A 24,333-nucleotide genomic window follows, 5' to 3' on the forward strand; every position below is an offset into this window, starting at 1 on the left:
ACATGATGTAAGCAACTCGCCACTGTCCCTTAATGCTCATTCAGGAGGAGGGATTGTTGCAAAGTCATTGACTCGATGCAATTGGGTGAGTTTCCTTAACTTCAATGATAAGCTGGCTGTGACTGCAAAGTTTAATAGCTAGCTTGAGTTAGAATGTATGTTATTGACTTAAAATCATAATATGATAGCCTGCTTTGGTCTGTATATAACTTAGGAGTTTTTTTATAAAGTGCCCTGATTGGACATTTGTCGTGAATCCCCACTATATAAATAAACTTAACTAAAACTAAATTGAAAAGAAAAACACAATAATTTAAGATTTTATTTATTGTTTATATTTGTAAATATCAATATATTTCAACTTTGTAAGCTATAAAACAGCAGATTACTTTTACAAAATCAAGTTTAAAGAAACAAGTGAGAACAATCATGATTTGGAAAGAGCATTCCTCCATATTCCAGAAACATTTAGAAGACATTTCAAAACACTGGAGTAGGAGCTTGGTCACACAGAGTTCACCTGAGGTTAACATAACGACAAAGCCATCATGTGGACCACCCTTAGATTAGTCATCTGACACGTAATCTGAAACTAAACAGCACAGCCTCATCTTGATTCACAGTTTAAGATAAATGTTTTTTGTTCAGAGGGGAAATAAAACAGGGTGGTCATGGTCATATGCAGTAAGAATTTAATAACATACTGAGGCCACATCGCACCTCCTTACCACAGCTACACCTTACCACTCCGATTCAAGTACTTTAAAGCCCGTTTTTAACGGAGCTCAGTCTTTCTACCATCAATGATGAATTGTTGTATTTCAGTTTTAGTCAAAAGTAGAACTTGTAATGAGGAAAAACAAATGAAGTCAAAAGCAAAACTAAAATAATTTTCTTCACTCTATAAGTTCAAGAGTACAGGCACCCGATTACTAGATTGTGCGTTAGCTTCTGTTAGAGAAACGGCTTTCCCAACACACCTTACAGTGGAAAAAAAAACCATTCAGTTCAGAGATTGAGACAATGAACATAATCTCATCATAGCCACCTTGGAGTAAATAGTACAGTAGCAAGCAGACAATTTAACAAACAACATAAAAACCAGACAGACTTGTGAAGCTCTACAGGATTTACATTGTGCATGTGTTTAGTTTTCTCTATGGACACACCATGATAATGGCTTGTTTATTCATGAGTAATACTTGAAGAGCTCACTTCTGCTAAGATAGGATGGCAGGAGGCTGAAAACAACAGACATTTTGTTAAACCGAAACAATTCTGGACACTAAAAATATTTAAGAAAGAAAATATGGTAAATTTACTACAGTAGAATGAGTACAATTTAGTCTAGTTTGTGAGGAATCACACAGCTTTTTTCACCAAAAGTAATTATACTGTCTTGCAAAAGCTTTTATAAGATTGGAACCTTTCCACCTTTTTGTTACAGTACAAACACATCCTTTAATGTCTTTTATTATGACTTAGAATTGTACTTTTACTTAACATATAAATATCTGAGAAGTGTGGCATTCAGTTATTTTCAGAACATCTTACTCTGACATCCCTAAACAGAATAAAATCAGGTGCAGCAAACTGCTTTCAAACGTTACAGTATTAGTAGACAGACTTGTGTATAATTTCATCTTAGAGTAAATTACAGCTAGATTTTCATCCACTTGCTCTTGACAAATAACGGTTTTGTAACATACATTGAAGTTTGTGGTTTTAACTTCACAAAATGTTAAAAGGTTCAGATGTTATGAAAGCTTTTACAAGGCACTGTATAAGGCAGCATTATAGGGAGTGTCCGGATACTGTCGCGATGATGCAGATGAACTTTGGTTGTGCATTAAAAAAAAAAAAAAAAAAAACGTGCATGGAAACAAGTGAGAGGAGTGTGAGCTGCAGCTGACCGCACAGACGACTGATGGGATTACAGCTAAGCGTGTTAGTTTATGACCGACTAAAAACAGGTCATGGTTGGGGCCGTGCTTTGTGTACCTTTTTAGCACAGCTGTAGCAATCTAACAGCTTAGTTAGTTTAGTACCAGCCAAGGACATTTGTTCAACTCAAGGTGGTTTCCGTGTGTAACCGCTGTCCTTCGGGGACAATAATGGTGAACTGAACATGTCGGTAACGGCATCAGAAAGCAGGACAGGATGACCGATCTGGGATCGCCCTTAACTTCACAGTTAGGTGTCGAAAAAAACAATTAAAAATAATCTGATTATCAGTTGATTTCATTGGACGCTACAGAGAACAACACTTAAAATAAACTACATTGAAAAACACGAATAACCTTGGAGTGGATTTTGTTACAAGAGGTTTAAAGCTTCAAGTTTTTTCTTTATTAATATTCAGTTTCTCATTTGACTACTTTAAATTTAAATCAAGCCTGTTTACTGTTAGACCCACTTGCAAAAATAATTAAATTATCTGCTTGTTTAAATTCTTGTAGTCGTGATTCCAGTACAACAGAAGTAAAATACATCTGATTTAGTGTAGAAGGTGAGAATCTGCATGTGAAAGTGAACTGAATGTTACAAGAAGAAAATATGCTTAAAAAAAAAAAAACAGGATTTAGTTTTTATTTTGTGCTGGTTTGACAAAATTTGTGCAACTCAACCTGTGAACTAAGAGGGCTGTGAAAATGCTAAAGTATCTGTGTGTGCGCTTTTTATCTGTACAGCGACATCTTGCATTTATGTTGTTTATGACTATAGATGAGCTGGATTCAGGTCTGGTTACCCTCCGCTGTTCACATTAGATCCATATTTCTCTCCTCTTCACAACTACTGGAGCTCCTTCATCCTGTTGAGAGCAGAGCCAGCCTTGAACCACTCGATTTGTGTCTCATTAAAGGTGTGGTTCAGAGAGATGTACTCCTCGCTTCCATCGCAGTGCTTGATCACGGCTGTCAGCGGCTGGAGGAGGGGCGCCACAGGATCATGCATCAACAAGAAATGTAGGCTGCTCTTTATGTGAATGTGTCACTAGTGCAGAACGCTGCTCACCTTGCCAGGAGCGAAGGACTTGAGGCCGATGATTGAAATCTTATCATCTGGGCGGATTTTATCGTAGTCGCTAGGGTCAGCGAAAGTCAGAGGCAGCAGACCTTGCTTCTTCAGATTGGTCTCTGTGAAAAAAGATGCCAAAGTAAATGGAAACAACTAGAAACAGACTGATATTTCCAGCAGATAACCAAAGAAGAAGGCTTTGCTTTATGGAGTAACAGAGGTGAGAAAATGTGTGATTTTCAATGTGTGAACCTTGTAGCGGACAAACAGGATAACAGAAAAAACCTTGTTAAAAATGATGATCTAACTATGGAAGTGGGGTGCTGGCCAGCTCATTTAGTAGAGCAGGTGCTCCATGTACCGAGGTTGTATCCCTCAACACGATTGTCCTGGGTTCAATTCCTGTCTTCCCCTTCTTTCTCCACCCTCTTTCATGTCAACTTACTGTTCAAAAGCCACCAGTGCCAAAAATATATGTAACTACAGAAGAAGGTGGTCTGGTCAAACATAATTTTGGCTTGTATGCAAAGCCGTGATTGGTTTTCTAACTGTGTCAGAAAACCACACTGCTCATTATCTCCATTATGAAACATGGTGATGGCAGCACCAAGCGGTGGGGATACAGGCACGCTGGAGTTGATGCCGAGATGGATTGAGCTTAATTATGGGCAATCTCTCCAGAAAATATCTAGAGTTTTGGGCTGAGGTTAAACCTAAACATAAAGCCAGACCTTCAATGGAATGGTTTGGATCCTAGATTATCATACAGGTCCTTCTCAAAATATTAGCATATTGTGATAAAGTTCATTATTTTCCATAATGTCATGATGAAAATGTAACATTCATATATTTTAGATTCATTGCACACTAACTGAAATATTTCAGGTCTTTTATTGTCTTAATACAGATGATTTTGGCATACAGCTCATGAAAACCCAAAATTCCTATCTCACAAAATTAGCATATCATTAAAAGGGTATCTAAACGAGCTATGAACCTAATCATCTGAATCAACGAGTTAACTCTAAACACCTGCAAAAGATTCCTGAGGCCTTTAAAACTCCCAGCCTGGTTCATCACTCAAAACCCCAATCATGGGTAAGACTGCCGACCTGACTGCTGTCCAGAAGGCCACTATTGACACCCTCAAGCAAGAGGGTAAGACACAGAAAGACATTTCTGAACAAATAGGCTGTTCCCAGAGTGCTGTATCAAGGCACCTCAGTGGGAAGTCTGTGGGAAGGAAAAAGTGTGGCAGAAAACGCTGCACAACGAGAAGAGGTGACCGGACCCTGAGGAAGATTGTGGAGAAGGGCCGATTCCAGACCTTGGGGGACCTGAGGAAGCAGTGGACTGAGTCTGGAGTAGAAACATCCAGAGCCACCGTGCACAGGCGTGTGCAGGAAATGGGCTACAGGTGCCGCATTCCCCAGACTTGGGCTACAGAGAAGCAGCACTGGACTGTTGCTCAGTGGTCCAAAGTACTTTTTTCGGATGAAAGCAAATTCTGCATGTCATTCGGAAATCGAGGTGCCAGAGTCTGGAGGAAGACTGGGGAGAAGGAAATGCCAAAATGCCAGAAGTCCAGTGTCAAGTACCCACAGTCAGTGATGGTCTGGGGTGCCGTGTCAGCTGCTGGTGTTGGTCCACTGTGTTTTATCAAGGGCAGGGTCAATGCAGCTAGCTATCAGGAGATTTTGGAGCACTTCATGCTTCCATCTGCTGAAAAGCTTTATGGAGATGAAGATTTCATTTTTCAGCACGACCTGGCACCTGCTCACAGTGCCAAAACCACTGGTAAATGGTTTACTGACCATGGTATCACTGTGCTCAATTGGCCTGCCAACTCTCCTGACCTGAACCCCATAGAGAATCTGTGGGATATTGTGAAGAGAACGTTGAGAGACTCAAGACCCAACACTCTGGATGAGCTAAAGGCCGCTATCGAAGCATCCTGGGCCTCCATAAGACCTCAGCAGTGTCACAGGCTGATTGCCTCCATGCCACGCCGCATTGAAGCAGTCATTTCTGCAAAAGGATTCCCGACCAAGTATTGAGTGCATAACTGTACATGATTATTTGAAGGTTGACGTTTTTTGTATTAAAAACACTTTTCTTTTATTGGTCGGATGAAATATGCTAATTTTGTGAGATAGGAATTTTGGGTTTTTATGAGCTGTATGCCAAAATCATCCGTATTAAGACAATAAAAGACCTGAAATATTTCAGTTAGTGTGCAATGAATCTAAAATATATGAATGTTAAATTTTCATCATGACATTATGAAAAATAATGAACTTTATCACAATATGCTAATATTTTGAGAAGGACCTGTATGTTGATTAAAGTACCATTGATGGTACTTAGGCTCCCTCTGGTGGTACGCGGAAGACATTTTGGTATTTGTTTGGTAAGTCCGAACAGGTTAAATACTAATGCAATGTTTTTATTTACCTATGAAATTTAAAATTGGATCTGGGAATGACGTCGAACCCCAGTTAACCCCGTTTCTGTTCTAATAATGCAGTCGGAGCTTAGATCCGGCAATGACTTCATACCATACTAGTTAAGCACATTCTAGCTACAAGTCGGAAAACCGGCAGGGTTTCCTATTATTTTCCATCTCTCATTCTTTTTGATGTGTTCAAACACTAAAAGGAAGATGTTCAATAATAGATGCAATACAGTAATGTGTGTACCAAAAGCTTATTGAGACAAACCATCAGAAAATGTGGATAAATTGCTGCAGTTTATATCTGCAGCTATGTTTTACATTCAAGGCAGTTTTAGTGAAGCCTGAGCTCAGGGCTGCTTCACAACCGACATCAGGTGATGTTCTGACTGTAATCCTGACAGGGAATGCAGAAAACTTGACTTCCAGGTACAAACAGAATGCACCATAACATGACGTTTCTCTGTATTTTGTACTTTTAAACACTCTCCTAACATGTCACTAAGGAAGGGTGTATTCAACAGTTTGTGAATGCGATGTTTCAAATAAACAATTTTTAACCACAATTACCGTCAGGTTTTATACATGCAAGGCATACTGGATTGGAGGAACCCACACAGAATAGTCTCTCCTATGGAGCTTCCTCCTAATTTTTCCAACAAGAAATTTTCAAGTTTCAATTTCTGAGTAAAAATAAAAAATAAAAATCAAACCGCATTATTCAATCCATCAGACATTTTTGTTAGTTTTGTTTTAATGACAAAACACAATAAATTTAAAATGTCTGTTGTGATGGTGGTGCTTTGAAAACTTTGTATTCATTAAGGCGAGACTTGCTATGAAAGGTTTTAGAAGCAACAATAAAAGCATATTCATGCGTTAGAATGGCATAGTCAAAGTCCAGTACTGAGTTGGTCCATAACCTAAAATCTCAATAAAATAGTTAGAAAAATGATGATAAAGTTTGTGGTTATCAGGTATGGGGTGTATATATATTTTTCCAAGACTCTGCACATAGGAATAAAACAAGTGACTACATTAGATAAGATAATCTAATTTAAGAGGTAGCTTATGTTCTCCTGTTTTACCCATATCTGCTCTAATATGAGTTCAGTCCCCTTGACAAGAGTTAAACGTTTCTTGTGCTGACTAATGTCTCTAAAATACAGGTGATAATAACATCTTCCATCTGCTGCCTGCTGAGAAACTGACCGTGGATTCTGGCAAAGTTCTTGACGATGATGGCGCGTCCCCCTAGATGTCGTGGCTCCAGGGCAGCATGCTCCCGGCTGGATCCCTCCCCATAGTTCTCATCTCCAACCACCACCCAGTTCACTCCATTGGCCTGGATGTTGAAGTGATCAGGAAAGACTTACTCTCCACCCAACCCCATGAGAACTAATAACAATTTTTGAAAACAAACTGATTATAACCAGGCATAAAATTAATACCAGGTGACTCTACAATCTCACCTTGTAGAAGCGGGCCACATCTGGCACGCCTCCGTACTCTCCAATCAGCTGGTTTTTCACCTTGTTGACGGCGTCGTTCTCGATGTTTACGGCACCAATCAGCAGGTTGTTGGAGATGTTGTCCAGGTGCCCACGGAACTTCAGCCAGGGCCCGGCGGCGCTGATGTGGTCGGTAGTGCATTTTCCCTTCACCTATTAGCAGAAGGAAGCAGGAGGATGAGCAGGCTGTGAGGAACGGAGGATGAGGGGACAGTGAGGAATGCAACAGGCCATCTCAAGAACCAGTGCCCATCTTGTCCCTTTTGGGCTGCTGTTGTGTAGAGAAACCCTCAAAGTCTAGACTTGCTATGAGTGAAGAGCTTCAAAAAGCTACCACCGCCTATGGTTCTGGTTTAAGCAAATGGATGTTTACCTCAGTGACAACTAGGTGGGAGCTAAAAAGGTTGGGGCTGACAGGGCTGTACAAATTTTCTAACAGGAATCTTTTTATGGCATCTAACTACAAGGACCAATGCCGTGGTTCCTGTAACGTAATTCATTACTATAACCAACAGCTGCTGAGATAAATCAGGGCATTCGGCATGCTGGTCAGAGGTTTACATACACTCATCAGGAAGAACGTATACTGTATATCCACAACCACTATTATGCCTGAACATGTTCAGCTCAACATGTTTCAGAACTTTCAACTGAACGATGCTGTATTTAAGCTGTGAACGGCAGGAGAACACTACTCATCTCAACATCACTTAATGGCAGGGAGGGGGTTGGTTTTTGAAATGCCCCCACATCATGATGCTGCCACTACCGTGACTAACAGTTTGTACAGTGTTCTTAGGTGTGAAACCCTCAGACTGACTCAGCCAAATTCTCCTCCACTCATTGTGGCCAAATAGCCCAATCTTTGCCTTGTCTGACCTTCAAACCCTCCTCCAGAAGGCATTTGGATTGCCCATGTGGGCAGCTCCACAATTCAGTCCAGCTCAAAGGTTCTTTCTTTGTAACCACACTCCAATTTCACGTTGATCTTAAGCTCAATTCACTATAGATAGGGACACGGGTGTTCCAGAGTATTCTAGCTGCTTTCTCGGTTATTCTTTAACACCAACCATCTTCCTTAGATCTGAAACCAAGGAGCTTGTTGATGTGTGTATGGGTTCATAGTGTACATCTATATTTAAAATTGTTTGTACAAGTTTAAGGCTGTGAATTAGAGAAAACTCAACAAAAAGTATAAATTTGTATTTGTTGTGTAATCTGTCCACCCTGAAAAACAGAGCTGTTCAAATATATAATTCAATGGAAATTTAGACAATTTGCCTTAAAACTGCCACAGTGTTTACTCTTCATTAGACACAAGTTCAAGCACAAACATTGGCAACAAGAATCATTAGTTTCACTCCCACCTAAAACATGAACAGCAGCAGGTGCCTGCTCTAGGTAGAGAGCCGATCTCATGCTCAAAACTGAATTCATGTAACAAGGTTAACCAAAACAAGGCACATTCACTGCTCCTGTAACAGCCAATGCACTTCTATGGCACAACTGTGAAAAATTGTTTTCTGGCTTACCTTGATGAGGACCCTCATGTTCTCCAGATCTTTCCCATTCCACTTGTCAAAAGGCGTCAACAGCTCCAGACGGTTACTGGAGGGGTTCACATCTACCTGTACAGCATCAAAACAGAGGAAAAGCTATTCTTTCACCTGTACGTCCAAAAGATCATTAGGTTCACAACCTCCGGATTACCCTGGTTTTTATCAGCACACCAAATGTCTTGTTTTCTTGTTCAGCTTTCTGACCAGTGGAGCACTGATACGGTATCTGAAAACAAACCTCACCTTGACCGAGCCGCTCTCTGCAGGGGGGTGCTGGTAGGTGTCCTGGCCCGGGTCAAAGTCTCTGGATGGGAGCTCATCACCGCTGGGAGGTTGCAGCTTAAATTTCTCTCCACTGGGTGCAGTCAGATAGTCTGTCTCTGGGTTGAAGCTGAGGGTCCCGGCCAGAGCCAGAGCAGTGACGATCTATGTTGAATTCCATAGTAAAACACAATGAAACTCACATTAAGAGTACAATTTCTCCCTGTTATATAAAATTCAAGGACTCCAAAGTTGCACATTGTGGCCTGTGTAGCTTTCTGTTGTTTCTTTTTTGTGTTCAGCAGGATCCCTCATACCTCAGGAGAGGTTACAAAAGCATGAGTAGCTGGGTTAGCATCATTCCTGGCAGTGAAGTTCCTGTTGAAAGATGTCACTATGGTGTTCTTCTCTCCTTTCTTAACATCTCTCCTGTAAAAATGATTTAAAAAAAAAAACATAAGTGTTAGACCGATTGCATTTAAACTGCCAAAAACAATAAAACAACCTACTGACTTTTCATTTTAATATAAAAAATGCATCAAGAAGTTACATTATGTTTATTAAAGATAAGAAACACTTTGTTATAAATGTCCTGTAGCACTTATCAATAGTTATTCATAGCCAAGCCAAACCTATTTAGCACTACAAATGTTTATGTCTGTCATTTTGGCATTTGAATTTTGGTTAAACTTTGGCTGCCTGAAACTATAAATAAAAATAAAAGATGTAACAATTTACCCAGGGACTACAAAACATATTCATACCAGTTAGAAGCATAGTTCAAAAAGTTCTCTCATTTGTTTTTTATTTTAATTTTTTTTAATTACATATTGCACAGCAGCACATCAGCAGGAAAAGGATTGTTTTCTAAACTTAAAAAAAAATAGTTTTTTCACAGGACAACTGTAATTATACTGAGATAAACGGCACCCAAGTGGACTCAGTTACTAATCAAGTGACTTCTGAAGGCAAATGGTTGCAGTGGACTTTATTCAGGGGTAGATGAGTCAAAGACGATGGATCCAAATGTACAGAGTTTTCAGAAAGTTATTTGTAGGGAAAATAAATGCATCATTACTTCCATGTCACAACTGAGCAGAACTTTGTGTTGGTCGATCACATAAAATCCTAATAAAATACATTAAACCTTGCGGTTGTGGTATGACAAAAATTATAAGAAAGTTTTGGGATTCAAAGTTTACATCAGTGGTGCTCTTCTGAAATGACAGGAGAAAGAAAAATTTTTAACAAATTCTAAAAAAGGGGGAATGCATTTGTACTTGGCCCACTTTACTCTGATGCCCCTGGTTAACCTCCCTTCAGAGGTCACCATAAGAATAAATAAATCTATCTCTGTGTGCAAGGCGCTTTAGTAATTTAATTGTTGCATAAATTTGCTACTGGCTTCCATTAAAACCATAATCCGAACTGGAGTTACCGAACTAACATGAATCAACTTTTCTGAAAATAAATCTGCTCCCACAAGGATGACATGTACCTGTCCCACTGGCCGATGCAGGGACCACAAGCGTTAGCGAGAACGACTCCTCCAACATCACTCAGAATCTTGGCCTGAGACATGGATAACATCAACTTCAGAAGATAAGCACTATAATGTCCATCGTCTCATAAAAAGACAATGCTATGGTTTCTGGTTAAGCTGAACGTCTATCTTTGTCGGTGTGTCGGTGTGTGACTCACATATCCATCTCTTTCGATGGTGGCTCGGATTTGTTCTGAGCCTGGCGTAACCGTGAACTGGGCCTTGCACTTCATTCCTTTATCCAGAGCCTGCTTGGCCAGAGAGGCTGATCTGCCCATGTCTTCGTAGCTTGAGTTGGTGCAGCTGCCGATCAGACCTGTTTGTGGGTTTGTCAGAAAGAAACCAACACTTACAAACTTATAATCAGGAGAGTATCTACAAACAGTGCCAATTTAATTCTGTGCTTTAAATAATATCTTAAAGATTCTTGCATTCAAGGTGACTTTAGAATCCCGGCATTACAGCTGAGCTGAAATGTGATCTCATCACATCTGGTCAATAACACAGCGAGAAGGAACAAAGACTCAAGTGTCAAATTTCACTGAACAAAGCATTAACGATGAGTGTAAAGTAATACGGCGGTGCCACAAATACCCACCAACTTTAACCTCCAGGGGCCAGCCACTCTTCTTAGCTATGGCCCCGATCTCAGACACTGGGTGGGCTAAGTCAGGGGTGAACGGCCCGTTGATGTGAGGTTTCAGCTGGAAGGGAAACACAGAAGAAAAGTGATTCACAAATGAGACCTTTTAAGATAAGTTTTTTTATATGCATTAGTTTGCTTTTTTCATTGAGCAAAGAAAGCTCTTTAAGTCACCTCACTGAGGTTGATCTCGATGACTTGGTCATATTCACAGCCCTTATCAGGTACCAGGTCTTCTTTGAACTCATCAGCAACCGAGACGATTTCTGTAGAATAGAAAAAATGGAGGTAAGACAGCACACAAAGTCTGAAGGAACAGAGACAACAGTGAGACACCGACCTCCGCGGCCAGTTTTCTCCAGGTATGTCTTCATGCGGTGATTGTAGGGGAAAACTGATGTAGTGGCTCCAATTTCAGCACCCATGTTGCAGATAGTGGCCATTCCTGCAATGTATTATTTGACATGTTTTATTACAAACACACTGACAAATTGTCTAGTGAGTGATTCTGACAATTTCTAGCTGGGTAGTCTGGTTAGAAACTCAAAGCCCTTTTCTAATCGGAGACACACCATATCTAAGCGATACCGGGTCACACAGACAACACCACCATTCCGTGTGGACAAAGTAACTGAGGGAAGATGACGCGAAGTTAGCTGCTTTTGGAATCATTGATGTGGTGAAAATGAAGTCAGACGAAACATAACGATGTAAAAAGCAATTTAAAAAGGAAACTGTCCTGTTTGTGACGTTTAGAGATATGCCTGTGGGTCATTCAGACTGTGAGAGAGAGCGGGACTTTCAGCAGAAAACATGAAGGATAAACATAGTACAACAAAGGTGCTCCGTTTGATACTTTTGAGCTTTCAACCTCCATCCGTCATGGGAATGTTGGCAACCATTTACATATCTCAGAGTTGAGGTAAGGATCTTAATCCCCAAGCCACTCACAGATGTTTTAGAAATTCTAACCTAGCCAACTGTGTTAGTTGCAATAATAACAAAATGCCAGAATGTTTTTTAAATTAATTCTTTTATAGTTTTTACAACTAAATTGAACTCAATGTATCAACAAATTAAAGATTTACAAAAACCAAAAATTGCAAAACGCTCACAAAAATCTGGTTGGTGCATCTCTATCATGTAAAATATAAAGTCTGTACCTGTTCTTCCATGTTGATCGTTGTATATAAAATAAAATCAACATGTCCAGCACAAATTTCACTACACCTCAATCTTACCAGTGCAGGAAATGGAGTCAACTCCAGGTCCGTGATATTCCACAATTGCCCCTGTGCCGCCTTTCACAGTCAGAATGCCGGCAACCTTTAGGATGACATCCTTTGGGGAGGTCCAACCAGCCAGCGTTCCAGTCAGTCTCACTCCAATGACCTAAGGGAAAACGACACAGGCTGGAAAACACTTGTAAAACAAGCACATTTGTGGAGAGACATGGCTAAAGACAAAGTAAAAGTTAAATGAGATCTAGACGAATTAACAACAATGAGAGGAATACACACCTTGGGGCACTTGAGCTCCCATGGGATTCCAGCCATGACATCTACGGCATCAGCTCCACCCACTCCGATACAAATGCCGCCGAGGCCACCGCCGTTGGGAGTGTGGGAGTCGGTACCAATGAGCATCACCCCTGGATAGGCGTAATTCTCCAGGATGATCTGTTTACGCAACGGGTTCATAATCACTGAACTGCATCCAATCTCACAGCAGAAATGTGGAGTATTTAATAAAAGTCATTTATTTATTAGACCTGCTAAAAATTTGTTTTAAAAAAAATAAGCTTATTTGGTGAGTCAGTGATTTCAACTGCCTGATTTAATTTCTTCACAGAAAGCTTGGATTACAAAGTTCGTTCTTTTATTCCTTCAAGTCAAAAAAAGTGTTTTAAAAAAAAATAAAATCTAATTAACAAAACATAAAACCACTACAATTACATTACAAATACTGTACCTGATGGATGATCCCTGAGCCTGGTTTCCAGAAGCCAACCCCATATTTTGCTGCAGCAGTTGCAAGGAAGTTATAGACTTCCTCATTTAGTTCCTGTTTTCAGGGAATACAAGGAAACAGAGTGAGGATGTTATGAGCTTTATGCACATTTTCCAAACATTACTTGATCTGATGTTTGTCATGGGGTTATATGCAACTTATGTGTATTTCTAATGTACCAAAACAACTGCTGAAGAAGTCAAAAAGTGTCAGTATGGTTCAGATAGGGAATCTTCCTTCAGTCTCTCCTTACCTTAGCCCTCTGCAGGTCCTGAGTTCCTCCCATCTGAGCCTCAATCAGGTGATCGCAGTGGATAGTGGAGGGAACCGCCATCTTGGGCAGGCCACTGCTAATGAACTGCAGCATGGCCATCTGGGCCGTGGCGTCCTGCATGGCCACGCGGTCTGGATGCAATCGCAGGTAAGTGCGTCCGCGGTCAATCTCCTGCCCCACTGGATCATCCAGGTGGCCATACACAATCTTCTCAGACAAAGTTAGAGGCCTGCTCAGCCTACAGTGAAGGATTGTACGAAAATATTTAAGACAAATTTCAATGTGTGCTTGGCGTTTGTTTTTTTTAAGCAAAAGGTCAACAAATCAGTCAAAATAAGCTCCAATTACAGTGCTCTGCAAAAGTATTCATACCACTTAAACATTTTCACCTTTAATCTGAGTTCAATCACAAACTTTGATGGATTTTATTGACCTCCATTTCAGCTGCAAGATTTTTGAGGATGTTAATGCCACATATTCTGGATAGGACCAAAGTCTGGACTTTAACTGGGCCATTTAAACACATGAATATGCTTTGATGTAGATTATTCAACTGCATCTCTGGCTGTTTGTTTAGGGCAGATGTCCTGCTGCAGAGGGGTGGTGGTGCCCATCTTCAACGGCAAGAGGCAGGGTATACACTCATACCTAGAGGACATTTTAGAGAGATCAATTAACCTAAACAGTCAAGTTTTTGGAACCCGGAGAGAACCAATGTATGCACAGGGAGAACATACAAACTCCATGCAGCCCCCAGGCCAGGATTTGAACCCAGGACCTTCTTTATTAAAAGGTAACAGTGCTACCACCTGCACCATCGTGCAGCACTATTTACTATTAATGTTTTATTACTTATTTAGATAGAAAATAGACTTTTAATTTGAAACTGTATTGTGATCATTTTTTAAAAACTTCATTAGAAAGTTAAAAAATATTGTGATTTTTTCATACATATTGCCCTGCTTCAAATTAAAAGGACACATAGTATGAATGCATGCCAGGAATTTCAAATTCTACTACTAAAATATTTTCAAAACAAAAATAATTTTAACTTCCACTCTATAATTTTGCTGTACTTTGTGTTGGGCTATAAAATACACAGAACAGTTCAAGGGGTATGAATACATCTGCAAGGCACTTTACACAAGCAATGACAGCTGCTGACCTCCTGCGTACGATGTTGATGTTCTCGTGCATCTTCTCATAACCAATGCTGGAACCTGGCTCAAAGCGGCTCATGGCCACCTTGGCCTTGGAGCTGAAGACAGCAGAGACATGAAACCGTTTTGCCCCAGTTCCGAGAGCTAGCTGGACCAGGAGAGGCAGCAGATTACAAAGGGCAACAAAACCATAAGAAAGACTTTATTGTAGCGTTTAGCAAAGTGTTGGTAAGAAAAGAATTTTTATTGTACAAGACAGGGAATAATCCACTTAAGCAAGTGATGATGGGTAAAGTACAGTCAGCTGCACAAGCAAAATGCTTCATCTAATCCAGTCAGATTGTCACAATAATATCATAGCTGTGGTTTAATGCTAGAATGGAACAGAGCAACGGAGTTACCTGAAATTTCAACATTTATTTGTTTATTTATTTAATAGGTAAAAGTGCATCATCATAAGCATCAAAACAAGCAATTACACTTTAGGACTACATACCCTACTCACAGTAAGTTAGGGATATGTGGCTATCGAGTGAAATTTATAGAAAATACGTAAAGAAAATTCACGCTAAAGTGATATATCATGAAAGTACAGTATTTAAGTAGAATACATACAATGATTTCGTCATCTGAAACAACTTATTGAAACAAAAAGAGAACAACAGTGGTGGGTATACCAAAAAAAAAGTCAGCGTCTCAGTAATGCATTGCAGCTTGACATCAACGTCTCATGCTGTTGGCTTATTGTCTGCTGAGGCATGGCATCCCACTCTTCCTGAAGGGCAGCTTTCAGGTCATTGAGGTTCTGAGGTACAGAATTACGAGCCTCTAGACAGCGACTCAGCTGATCCCGTAGGTTTTCTATGGGATTCAGTTCTGGAGAAAGAAGAGTCCATTCCATTCGAGGTACCCCAGCCTCCAACAGTCGTTCCCTAATGATGTGACCTCGATGAGCTTAGTTGTTCGTTTGTGCTCCATTTTTACCATTGATACTCAGCAGAAAGTCACTGCGCTAGAGAAAACGGGGTGAAGGTTCTTACAGCTCAGATTGCAGCAGATTGGCCTCACCCACTCACTGAACTATGGGTAATTTGATAACTCTGACTGGATTAAACATGTTCACAACCTAGTAGCCAAGTACTTTCAAAGAGTGCATCTGAAATACCGCACATCTTTGACCTGCACACATTCCCTCTACATAATAACAGTTATTTTAAGGGACGGTCATGTGCTGGCAAGGAATAGCGGACGGCAGAAGAAATACAGGAGTAAAAGTAAGAGCAGTGGGGATGCTGACGTCTGCAAAGTAACGATTCAATCTCGCCACATCGAGGCACACTGACAGTACTCAGTTCAGAAACTATCACAGGTCTTAAAGGAAACTGTAGGGTAGCACCACAACCAATAGGCTTTCATTAGACTAAGATACCACCGCTTATATGACTGGATCTGATGTGACTATAACTGGACTGTACTGGAACCAACTGGGTTGATTTGAATTTGATTTGAACAGAATCTGTTAAAAACAAACACAGACAAGAAAACAAAAGAAAGTAAAACAGAAAGAAAGAATAGGTTTGAACATTTTATTTACCTTTTATGATCTGCATTTTGAAAGATTTCTATTTAGAATTTTATAAGAGTTAAAATAAAAAATAAATCAAACTTGTCACTGATAAAAACAACAGTGGCTCTCAAAAGTGTATACGCCCCTATTCAAATGCAGACTATCCTTTGTGAGGTTAAAATAATGACTTAAGGTAAAGACAAAATTCATAAGAGGAAATAGTACGAAAAATTAAAAGCAGCAATGGATTTTATTGTGCAGCACTGGATGTGTAGCACTTTATCTGTGGAAATGCTAGATAAATTCAATTTTCTGACTTAAACTTAAGTCCCAGATGATTCATACTCTTGGCAGATTTAGGTTATACCCAGAAGTATGTATCTGATAGGAAATGAGACAGGCATCTATTAAAAAGACAACAATGTAAAAGGGGTATTAGTTTTGAAAAGTTAAATTGTTTTTATTTACGTTTTATAATAAAAATGTCATGTCAGATTATTTAGACCCTTCTCAACAATCAATGAAAAAAAAAAAACTGTTTTATAATGCTGGTCAGCTTTTTGCAAGTCTTTAAAGGTCGGAAGGCCTCCTTACCATCACCCTAATCTTAATTCAAGTCAGGAATTTTGGGCTTAATTGTATTTACTTATCCTGGCTGTACAAATGTGCACAACCTTGAACTAAAACTTTGAAGCACATTTTGATTTAATTTCAGCATTTAGCCTTCTTGAGTTCACACCTGCCACTCATCAATCTGATCAACCTAAAATAAAGTTCAGTTGACAAGGATTTGCACACAGAAGAGACCCTCCTATTTATACTCAGCTCATCTGTCACTGAGGGCGGCTGTGATTTAATCTGAGCAGCTCGCTTCGTTATTGGGCGTCTAGTGAAAATGGTTGACTTTGACTCTGGCTTGTTTGTAAAAACGTTTATTAGCTCTATCTACTTGGTATTGTCTTGTCTAGGTTGCAAATAAGAGTTTATGTACAGGCCGGTCTTGTGTACATTTACTGGCATTTGTGAGCTTTGAAGACAGGCTCAGAAGCCTCACTTTGGGAAGCTACTTGTTAAGTTTTGATCAGGGACTAAAAGCCTTTAATTGCCGTCCTTTTTGGTTGTTCATACTTTTGGAAATATTAGTTTTAGGTCAACTCAATTCAATTCAATTCAAAAATACTTTATTAATCCCAAAAGGAAATTAAATGTTGTTATAACTCATATTATGTAGGTTTCCTCAAAGAGCCGTTGTAGATGCTGATGGCTGTGAGCAGGAAGGATCTCCAGTAGTGCTCCGTCTTACAGCAGATCTGAAGAAGCCTCTGACTGAAGACACTCTGTTGTTGTAGGACAGTCTCATGAAGAGGATGCTCAAGGTTCTCCATAATGTTCTTCATTTTATGAAGAATCCTTCTTTGCACAATGATCTCCAGAGGTTCCAGAGGAGTCCCCAGAACAGAACCAGCCTTCTTTATCAGCTTGTTGAGCTTTTTTAAGTCCCTGGCTCTGATGCTGCTTCCCCAGCAGATGATGGTAGAAGAAATCACACTTTCCACAACACTTATAGAAGATATGCAGCATCTTGCTGCAAACACCAAAGGACCTAAGCTTCCTCAAGAAGTACAGTCTGCTCTGTCCCTTCTTGTAGATGGCTTCACAGTTGCATCTCCACTCTAGTCTGTTGTTCAGGTGAACACCGAGGTATTTATACTCCTCCATCACCTCCACTTCTTCTCCCATGATGGAAATAGTTTTTGACTTATTTCTGTTTCTCTTAAAATCTACAATCATCTCCTTTGTTTTAGTCACGTTCAAAATTAGATGATTGTTTCCACACCATGCCACAAAGCGGTCCACCACCTTCCTGTACTCAGCTTCTTGTCCATCTCTGATCCACCCCACAACTGCAGAATCATCCGAGTATTTCTGCAGATGACAGGAGTCTGTCTTGTACTGGAAGTCTGAGGTGTACAGAGTGAAAAGGAATGGTGAAAGTACCGTCCCCTGTGGTGCTCCTGTGCTGCTGACTACCTGGTTAGACTCACAACCCTTCAGTCTCACAAACTGTGGCCTGTTTGTCAGGTAGTCAATCATTGTCAACTTTGTTTGATTGGAGATGGTTCTTGATTCATCTGATGTTTTTTATTTATTAGAGATTTTGTATGCAAACCTCAAAAGATGGTTTGTACGAGTTCTAGTATCCTTCTTTTGTTACTTTCCCTTTCCCCTGGCTGAGCTGGGTGGTAACAAGGAAAATATGGGACAAAGGATACAATACCAAAACTGAACATCTCTCCAAACTTGACTAAAAGACTAGACGGCCAGCAACAATGAAGGTACTGGATCCCCTTCCAATAAGCACTGGTTGTTATTTTACATGTGACAACCATCTTCCTGGATTCTCATTAAGTCTGGACTGAGGGCTGCGAGACAGAATATCCTTTCTTCCCAAAAAAAGCATCTAGGTCTGGATAAAATCTCCAAACACTTTGTAGGAGAATGTGCTATTGTCTGAAGGAAACAAATATTAACTTTTGCGTGGTATGTTTGGCACAAAATCAACAGAGATCTTTAAATCAAGGTAAATAAAACCAGTAATAGTACAAAATACCAGTCAGAGGGAAATTAAAGTTTTAGAATAACCTAGCCAGGGTACAGATGTAACTCTGACAGATTTTCTGTGGGGATGCCTAAAGAGGAACTTTAGGCAGGAGGAATGAACAAATATTGTCGTAAAGTGGGATGCTGATGGGCTGCTACCAAACAAGACTGAATGCTGAAACGAAACGGTGTCAAAAGATTCTTCAATATAAAGCTTAGTTTACACATATGCAGCTAGATAACTGTAGATTTAATGTATTTTCCTCACAGATGTATTTGACTTCATTTTAATTGTAAAGGTTAAATACCAGATTATGGTAAAAACAAAAGTCTAATGGAAATATCATGGCGTCATTTCTGACGTCACAAAGTCCTTGCATTTTAACAGGGTGTGTACACCTTTTAGAGAAAGTATGTATAAATAAACATGTTTAATGCAAGGTCATCTGCTTCCTATATTTTGTTTCCTTTTTAACCACGTGACACAAACATTTATCTCTGACGTTTATATATAAGCTACTGTGATGCAGCAACGACGTAAACAGGTCCTGAATTTGAAAATACTATAATATCCATTAGTAAATTGTTATTGTGCTTATTATACACAATGTAACTGACCGTCGTTGAACCATATTTATGTGCAGCTTATCAGGCAGTCTGCTGTTCCTTACTAAGCTGTCAGGAGTTCAAGTACATTGTTGTAAAACACGTAACCTTGCGTTCACCTTGCGATTAGCGGCGGATTAAGACCCGTTATCAGACCCCGTTTGACTAATGCTGACTGCAGTCGATCATGTTAATGAGTGGCATGTTTGAAAGCAGCTCTGTATAAGTATAAAGCACATTTCCTTACCTGGAGTCTGGCTACTGTCATGCAGTAAGACGCCATTTTATTGTTTCTTCGCCACTGAGTGTCGCATTTTTATTACGTCGGCAGCCAAAGTCAAGAGAGAAAATAGTTAAAAATTCCATTTCACGTTTTAATTTCAACTAATTTGTGATGTTACATTTCTTCGTAGTCATGATTTGTTTGTTCATTTTCTTCCAACTGCATTTAACATTTATTTCTCCATTCAAAATCTTATGTGTAGGAAATACTTATAATACTTATTTATAAGTCACTTAAATGAAACAGGGATTTACAGTTGCAGTATATTTACTTTCAATGAGCATAATGTTTGGGGGGTTTTATTGAAAACATTTATTTCATTTAAAACATAAATTGTGTGCACAAATTATAGGTCCCCACTAATATTTGATTGAATGTATTATAGCAAGTTTAACCTCTACCACATGCTTTATGTAGCCATCAACAAACTTCCTACTTCTTTCTGGTTGGATATTTGACCCTTCTTATCAGAATCAGATGGGTTCATTTAAAGTGGTTGGTTTCCTGCCTCACCTTTTAGGCATAGTCTATAAATCTTCAGTAGGGCTGAGGTCGAAGCCATTCCTAAAGCTTACGATTAACCTACTTTATCCATTCTAAAACCAACTCTAATTCGCATGTGGGATTATTGTCCTGTTTGAACACCTAATTATGTCCAAATTTTAACCATCTAGTTGACTTTAGAAGTAGCCCGTCTTCATTATCCAACCTCTTTTGTGGAATGTACCATTTACAGGCAGTGAAACAGGACCTTAGCATGATGCTACTACCATCATTCTTGACAGTTGGCATAGGTTTGAAACCTTCACAGAGACTCCTCCAAATATACTTTTTGCCATTGTTGCCAAATAGCTCAATTTTTGTCTCCTCCTACAATTTTTCTTCAGAAAACTCTTGAATTGTCTATGTGGGTAGCTGCAAATGTCATTAGAGCTTGAAGGTTCCTATTTTGGAGTAGGGCTTTGTTTTTAGTCAGCAGCCTCTTTAGTCAGCTTTGTCTTTAGTCAGCAGTCTATGTTAATGTGAAACTCATTTCACTGTGGACATTGACACAGGCGTTTCGGCAACTTCTAATTGATGGTAGGCTTAAACCCTTGATCTTTTCTGAGTTGCTCTTGGCAAAGAAAAACTGTCAGCTGCAAATAAGCCCAATCAGTAACTTGAAGTTAACCTGTCACCACTTATTAAATTATTTGGGTGAATTTATGTATATATTTTAGCATTTATGTATAAATCTGACTGCATTTGGATTTTTTTAAAAATATTTCAATGTTTTGTACCCAATGTCTGTTTTTGAAAAATAATTTCGGTTGTATGTCATAAATTAGAAAAAAACTCCTTATTTTGTGTCCAAAATACAAAACATGATGCATTGTGAAGTTGCCCACAGTAATTAACAACTGCTTGCATCTGTGTGAGTCCCTTGGTATTTGTTTAAAAATGTCTATTACTTGTTAAATAATTTAAAATAAATACAAATGGAATTTGTTTAGGGGATATCTGACTCTTTAATCAATATATACAGTACAGACCAAAAGTTTGGACACACCTTCTCATTCAAAGAGTTTTCTTTATTTTCATGACTATGAATATTGTAGCTTCACACTGAAGGCATCAAAACTATGAATTAACACATATGGAATTATATACTGAACAAAAAAGTGTGAAACAACTGAAAATATGTCTTATATTCCAGGTTCTTCAAAGTAGCCACCTTTTGCTTTGATTACTGCTCCGCACACTCTTGGCATTCTGTTGATGAGCTTCAAGAGGTAGTCACCTGAAATGGTTTTCCAACAGTCTTGAAGGATTTCCTAGAGATGCTTAGCACTTGTTGGCCCTTTTGCCTTCACTCTGCGGTCCAGCTCACCCCAAACCATCTCGACTGGGTTCAGGTCCGGTGACTGTGGAGGCCAGGTCATCTGGCGCAGCACTCCATCACTCTCCTTCTTGGTCAAATAGCCCTTACACAGCCTGGAGGTGTGTTTGGGGTCATTGTCCTATTGAAAAATAAATGATGGTCCAACTAAACGCAAACCGGATGGAATAGCATGCCGCTGCAAGATGTTGTGGTAGCCATGCTGGTTCAGTATGCCTTCAATTTTGAATAAATCCCCAACAGTGTCACCAGCAAAGCACCCCCACACCATCACACCTCCTCCTCCATGCTTCACGGTGGGAACCAGGCATGTAGAGTCCATCCGTTCACCTCTTCTGCACCGCACAAAGACACGGTGGTTGGAACCAAAGATCTCAAACTTGGACTCATCAGACCAAAGCACCAATTTCCACTGGTCTAATGTCCATTCCTTGTGTTCTTTAGCCCAAACAAGTCTCTTCTGCTTGTTTCCTGTCCTCAGCAGTGGTTTCCTAGCAGCTATTTTACCATGAAGGCCTGATTCACACAGTCTCCTCTTAACAGTTGTTCTAGAGATGTGTCTGCTGCTAGAACTCTGTGTGACATTGACCTGTTCTCTAATCTGAGCTGCTGTTAACCTGCGATTTCTGAGGCTGGTGACTCGGATGAACTTATCGTCCGCAGCAGAGGTGACTCTTGGTCTTCCTTTCCTGGGGCGGTCCTCATGTGAGCCAGTTTCTTTGTAGCGCTTGATGGTTTTTGCGACGGCACTTGGGGACACTTTCAAAGTTTTCCCAATTATTCGGACTGACTGACCTTCATTTCTTAAAGTAATGATGGCCACTCGTTTTTCTTTACTTAGCTGCTTTTTTCTTGCCATAATACAAATTCTAACAGTCTATTCGGTAGGACTATCAGCTGTGTACTGTATCCACCTCCTGCACAACACAACTGATGGTCCCAACCCCATTTATTAGGCTCGAAATCCCACTTATTAAACCTGACAGGGCACACCTGTGAAATGAAAACCAATTCAGGTGACTACCTCTTGAAGCTCATCAACAGAATACCAAGAGTGTGCGGAGCAGTAATCAAAGCAAAAGGTGGCTACTTTGAAGAACCTAGAATATAAGACATATTTTCAGTTGTTTCACACTTTTTTGTTCAGTATATAATTCCACATGTGTTAATTCATGGTTTTGATGCCTTCAGTGTGAAGCTACAATATTCATAGTCATGAAAATAAAGAAAACTCTTTGAATGAGAAGGTGTGTCCAAACTTTTGGTCTGTACTGTATATATATATATATTTTGATTGGTTATGTGTTTTATTATACTGGTGAATAAAAAATTTACAAGGCTGTGTTTCCTAATCCCCTCTGACACATGCAACTCTGTTCATGTAACGCTGTGGCTAAATTGAGTAAAGTCCTGCTTGTTTCCCTGTGCACTCTTTTTCTTGCAGCATAGCAGGGTAAAAACATAGTTAGGAATAATAGTTAGTTGTATTGAATAATAATTACAAAACAGGATCAGTGCTGGAAACAGTGAATCTGTTTCAAGATGCAGTGCTTGGAATAGTTTTCAAAAATGTAAATTCCTCACGTTTATTAAGTTACAACAACAAAATTCTATGTATTTTATCAGGATTTAATCATTGAAAATAATGGTGAGAGACCATAATCAAAGCACATGTATTATCTGTGCACTCCATCAGTCTGACTTTCATGGAAGACTTTCAAAAAGAAAATAAAGTCACAAAAAGGCCTGTTTTGCAGTTTGGGGATATGAGACATCCCACATGTAAAACACTATATGAGGCAGAAAACTGACACTGCACATCATCATGAGCACAGTATCCCCACCAGGACAGATGGGGGGGGGACCTAATTCCAACTGAGAATCAGTTTCAAGGCTTAAAAGTTCATGTTTACAGATGCTCTCCACCCCATGTGGCTGATCTTGAGCTATTTTGCAGTGAATAATGGGGAGACAATCCAGGCTGCAAATGTGCAAAGGATAATAGAGGAAAACCCCAAACGACTTACATATTGGCTTTATAAAGAAATAATTCAAGGGGCTAAATACAAACTCACACCAGATTTTTATTTGTAAAATAATAATACAAATCATTGGAAAATCATCTTAAATTGTTTCTGCTCAGGAAGAAACGAATAGTTTCCTCTTTCACCTTGTTTTCTGTAAGACAAATAAATATGATTAGAAAGACAATATTGGCTTCTTTCATCATTCACTTTGGCATATTAATAATCAAAATCTAAAAATGAAATTAACAGTTTCACAATCATTCACTACTTAAGACAAAATGTAGAAAGGTTCAAGGAGTATGAATACTTTTGCATGGAAATCCGGCTGTCAGATTCCTTTGAATAATACAAAATGTTTTATAAGCATGCCATATTTTGAAAAAGTTTGCATTTTTTTCTTTTTTTATGTACACCAGTTTATTGTCATTCATGTTTGAAATGCTATTGAGTTTTAATACTGTTTTGTTAAGCACATGGCTGGGGCATTTGGGTTGTATTATTTAAAGAAGGGTTTATATAAAGTCAAACTGATTTTGGACTACAAGAAATTATATAAATGCTCAGGAGTGGTTACTGAAATCTTTAGGAACATCATATCCCATAAGTCATTGCCAAATCAATTAATTTGCTTGAGCTGCTGCTGACCAATAAACTGCTGGTCCTCCTCTATGTCAGCCAATAAAAACTCTGTTGCTATCACTATTGGTATTTTTAGTAAACCCTTCAGAAAAGAAAAATGTCTCTCCGCCATATAAGCTAGTGCCTGCAGAGATTATATTATGTATTTAATGGCAAAAGTTAGCATTATCATTAACTGATTAACTTGAATACAAGTCCTTGAAAGAAAAAAAGAAGCATGTATCATTTATGATGAGAAAAAGTAGTCCCTGTCGTCACAGGGGTGTGGGCGACTTACAGTGTATAAATACGCCGGGTTGT

At 39.3% G+C, this 24,333-nt stretch overlaps 1 protein-coding gene across 1 annotated transcript; it reads right to left on the reverse strand.

Annotated features, from left to right (window-relative positions):
- Nucleotides 1–308: 308 nt before the first annotated feature.
- On the reverse strand, nt 309–19,538 carry LOC124862953 (aconitate hydratase, mitochondrial-like). The gene is made up of 18 exons (XM_047357165.1): nt 19,453–19,538; nt 14,437–14,579; nt 13,251–13,509; nt 12,959–13,051; nt 12,508–12,666; nt 12,229–12,379; nt 11,328–11,432; nt 11,162–11,253; nt 10,943–11,048; nt 10,503–10,660; nt 10,300–10,373; nt 9,119–9,230; nt 8,784–8,966; nt 8,514–8,609; nt 6,943–7,134; nt 6,683–6,815; nt 3,016–3,137; nt 309–2,925 (listed from the first exon to the last, which is right to left on the reverse strand). Exons 1-18 carry the CDS (start codon nt 19,486–19,488, stop codon nt 2,794–2,796), a joined length of 2,346 nt encoding a protein of 781 aa, XP_047213121.1. The 5' UTR covers nt 19,489–19,538; the 3' UTR covers nt 309–2,793.
- Between the last annotated feature and the right edge of the window lie 4,795 nt (nt 19,539–24,333).

This window comes from Girardinichthys multiradiatus, chromosome X (assembly GCF_021462225.1).
Source record: "Girardinichthys multiradiatus isolate DD_20200921_A chromosome X, DD_fGirMul_XY1, whole genome shotgun sequence".
Classification (NCBI taxonomy): domain Eukaryota; kingdom Metazoa; phylum Chordata; class Actinopteri; order Cyprinodontiformes; family Goodeidae; genus Girardinichthys; species Girardinichthys multiradiatus.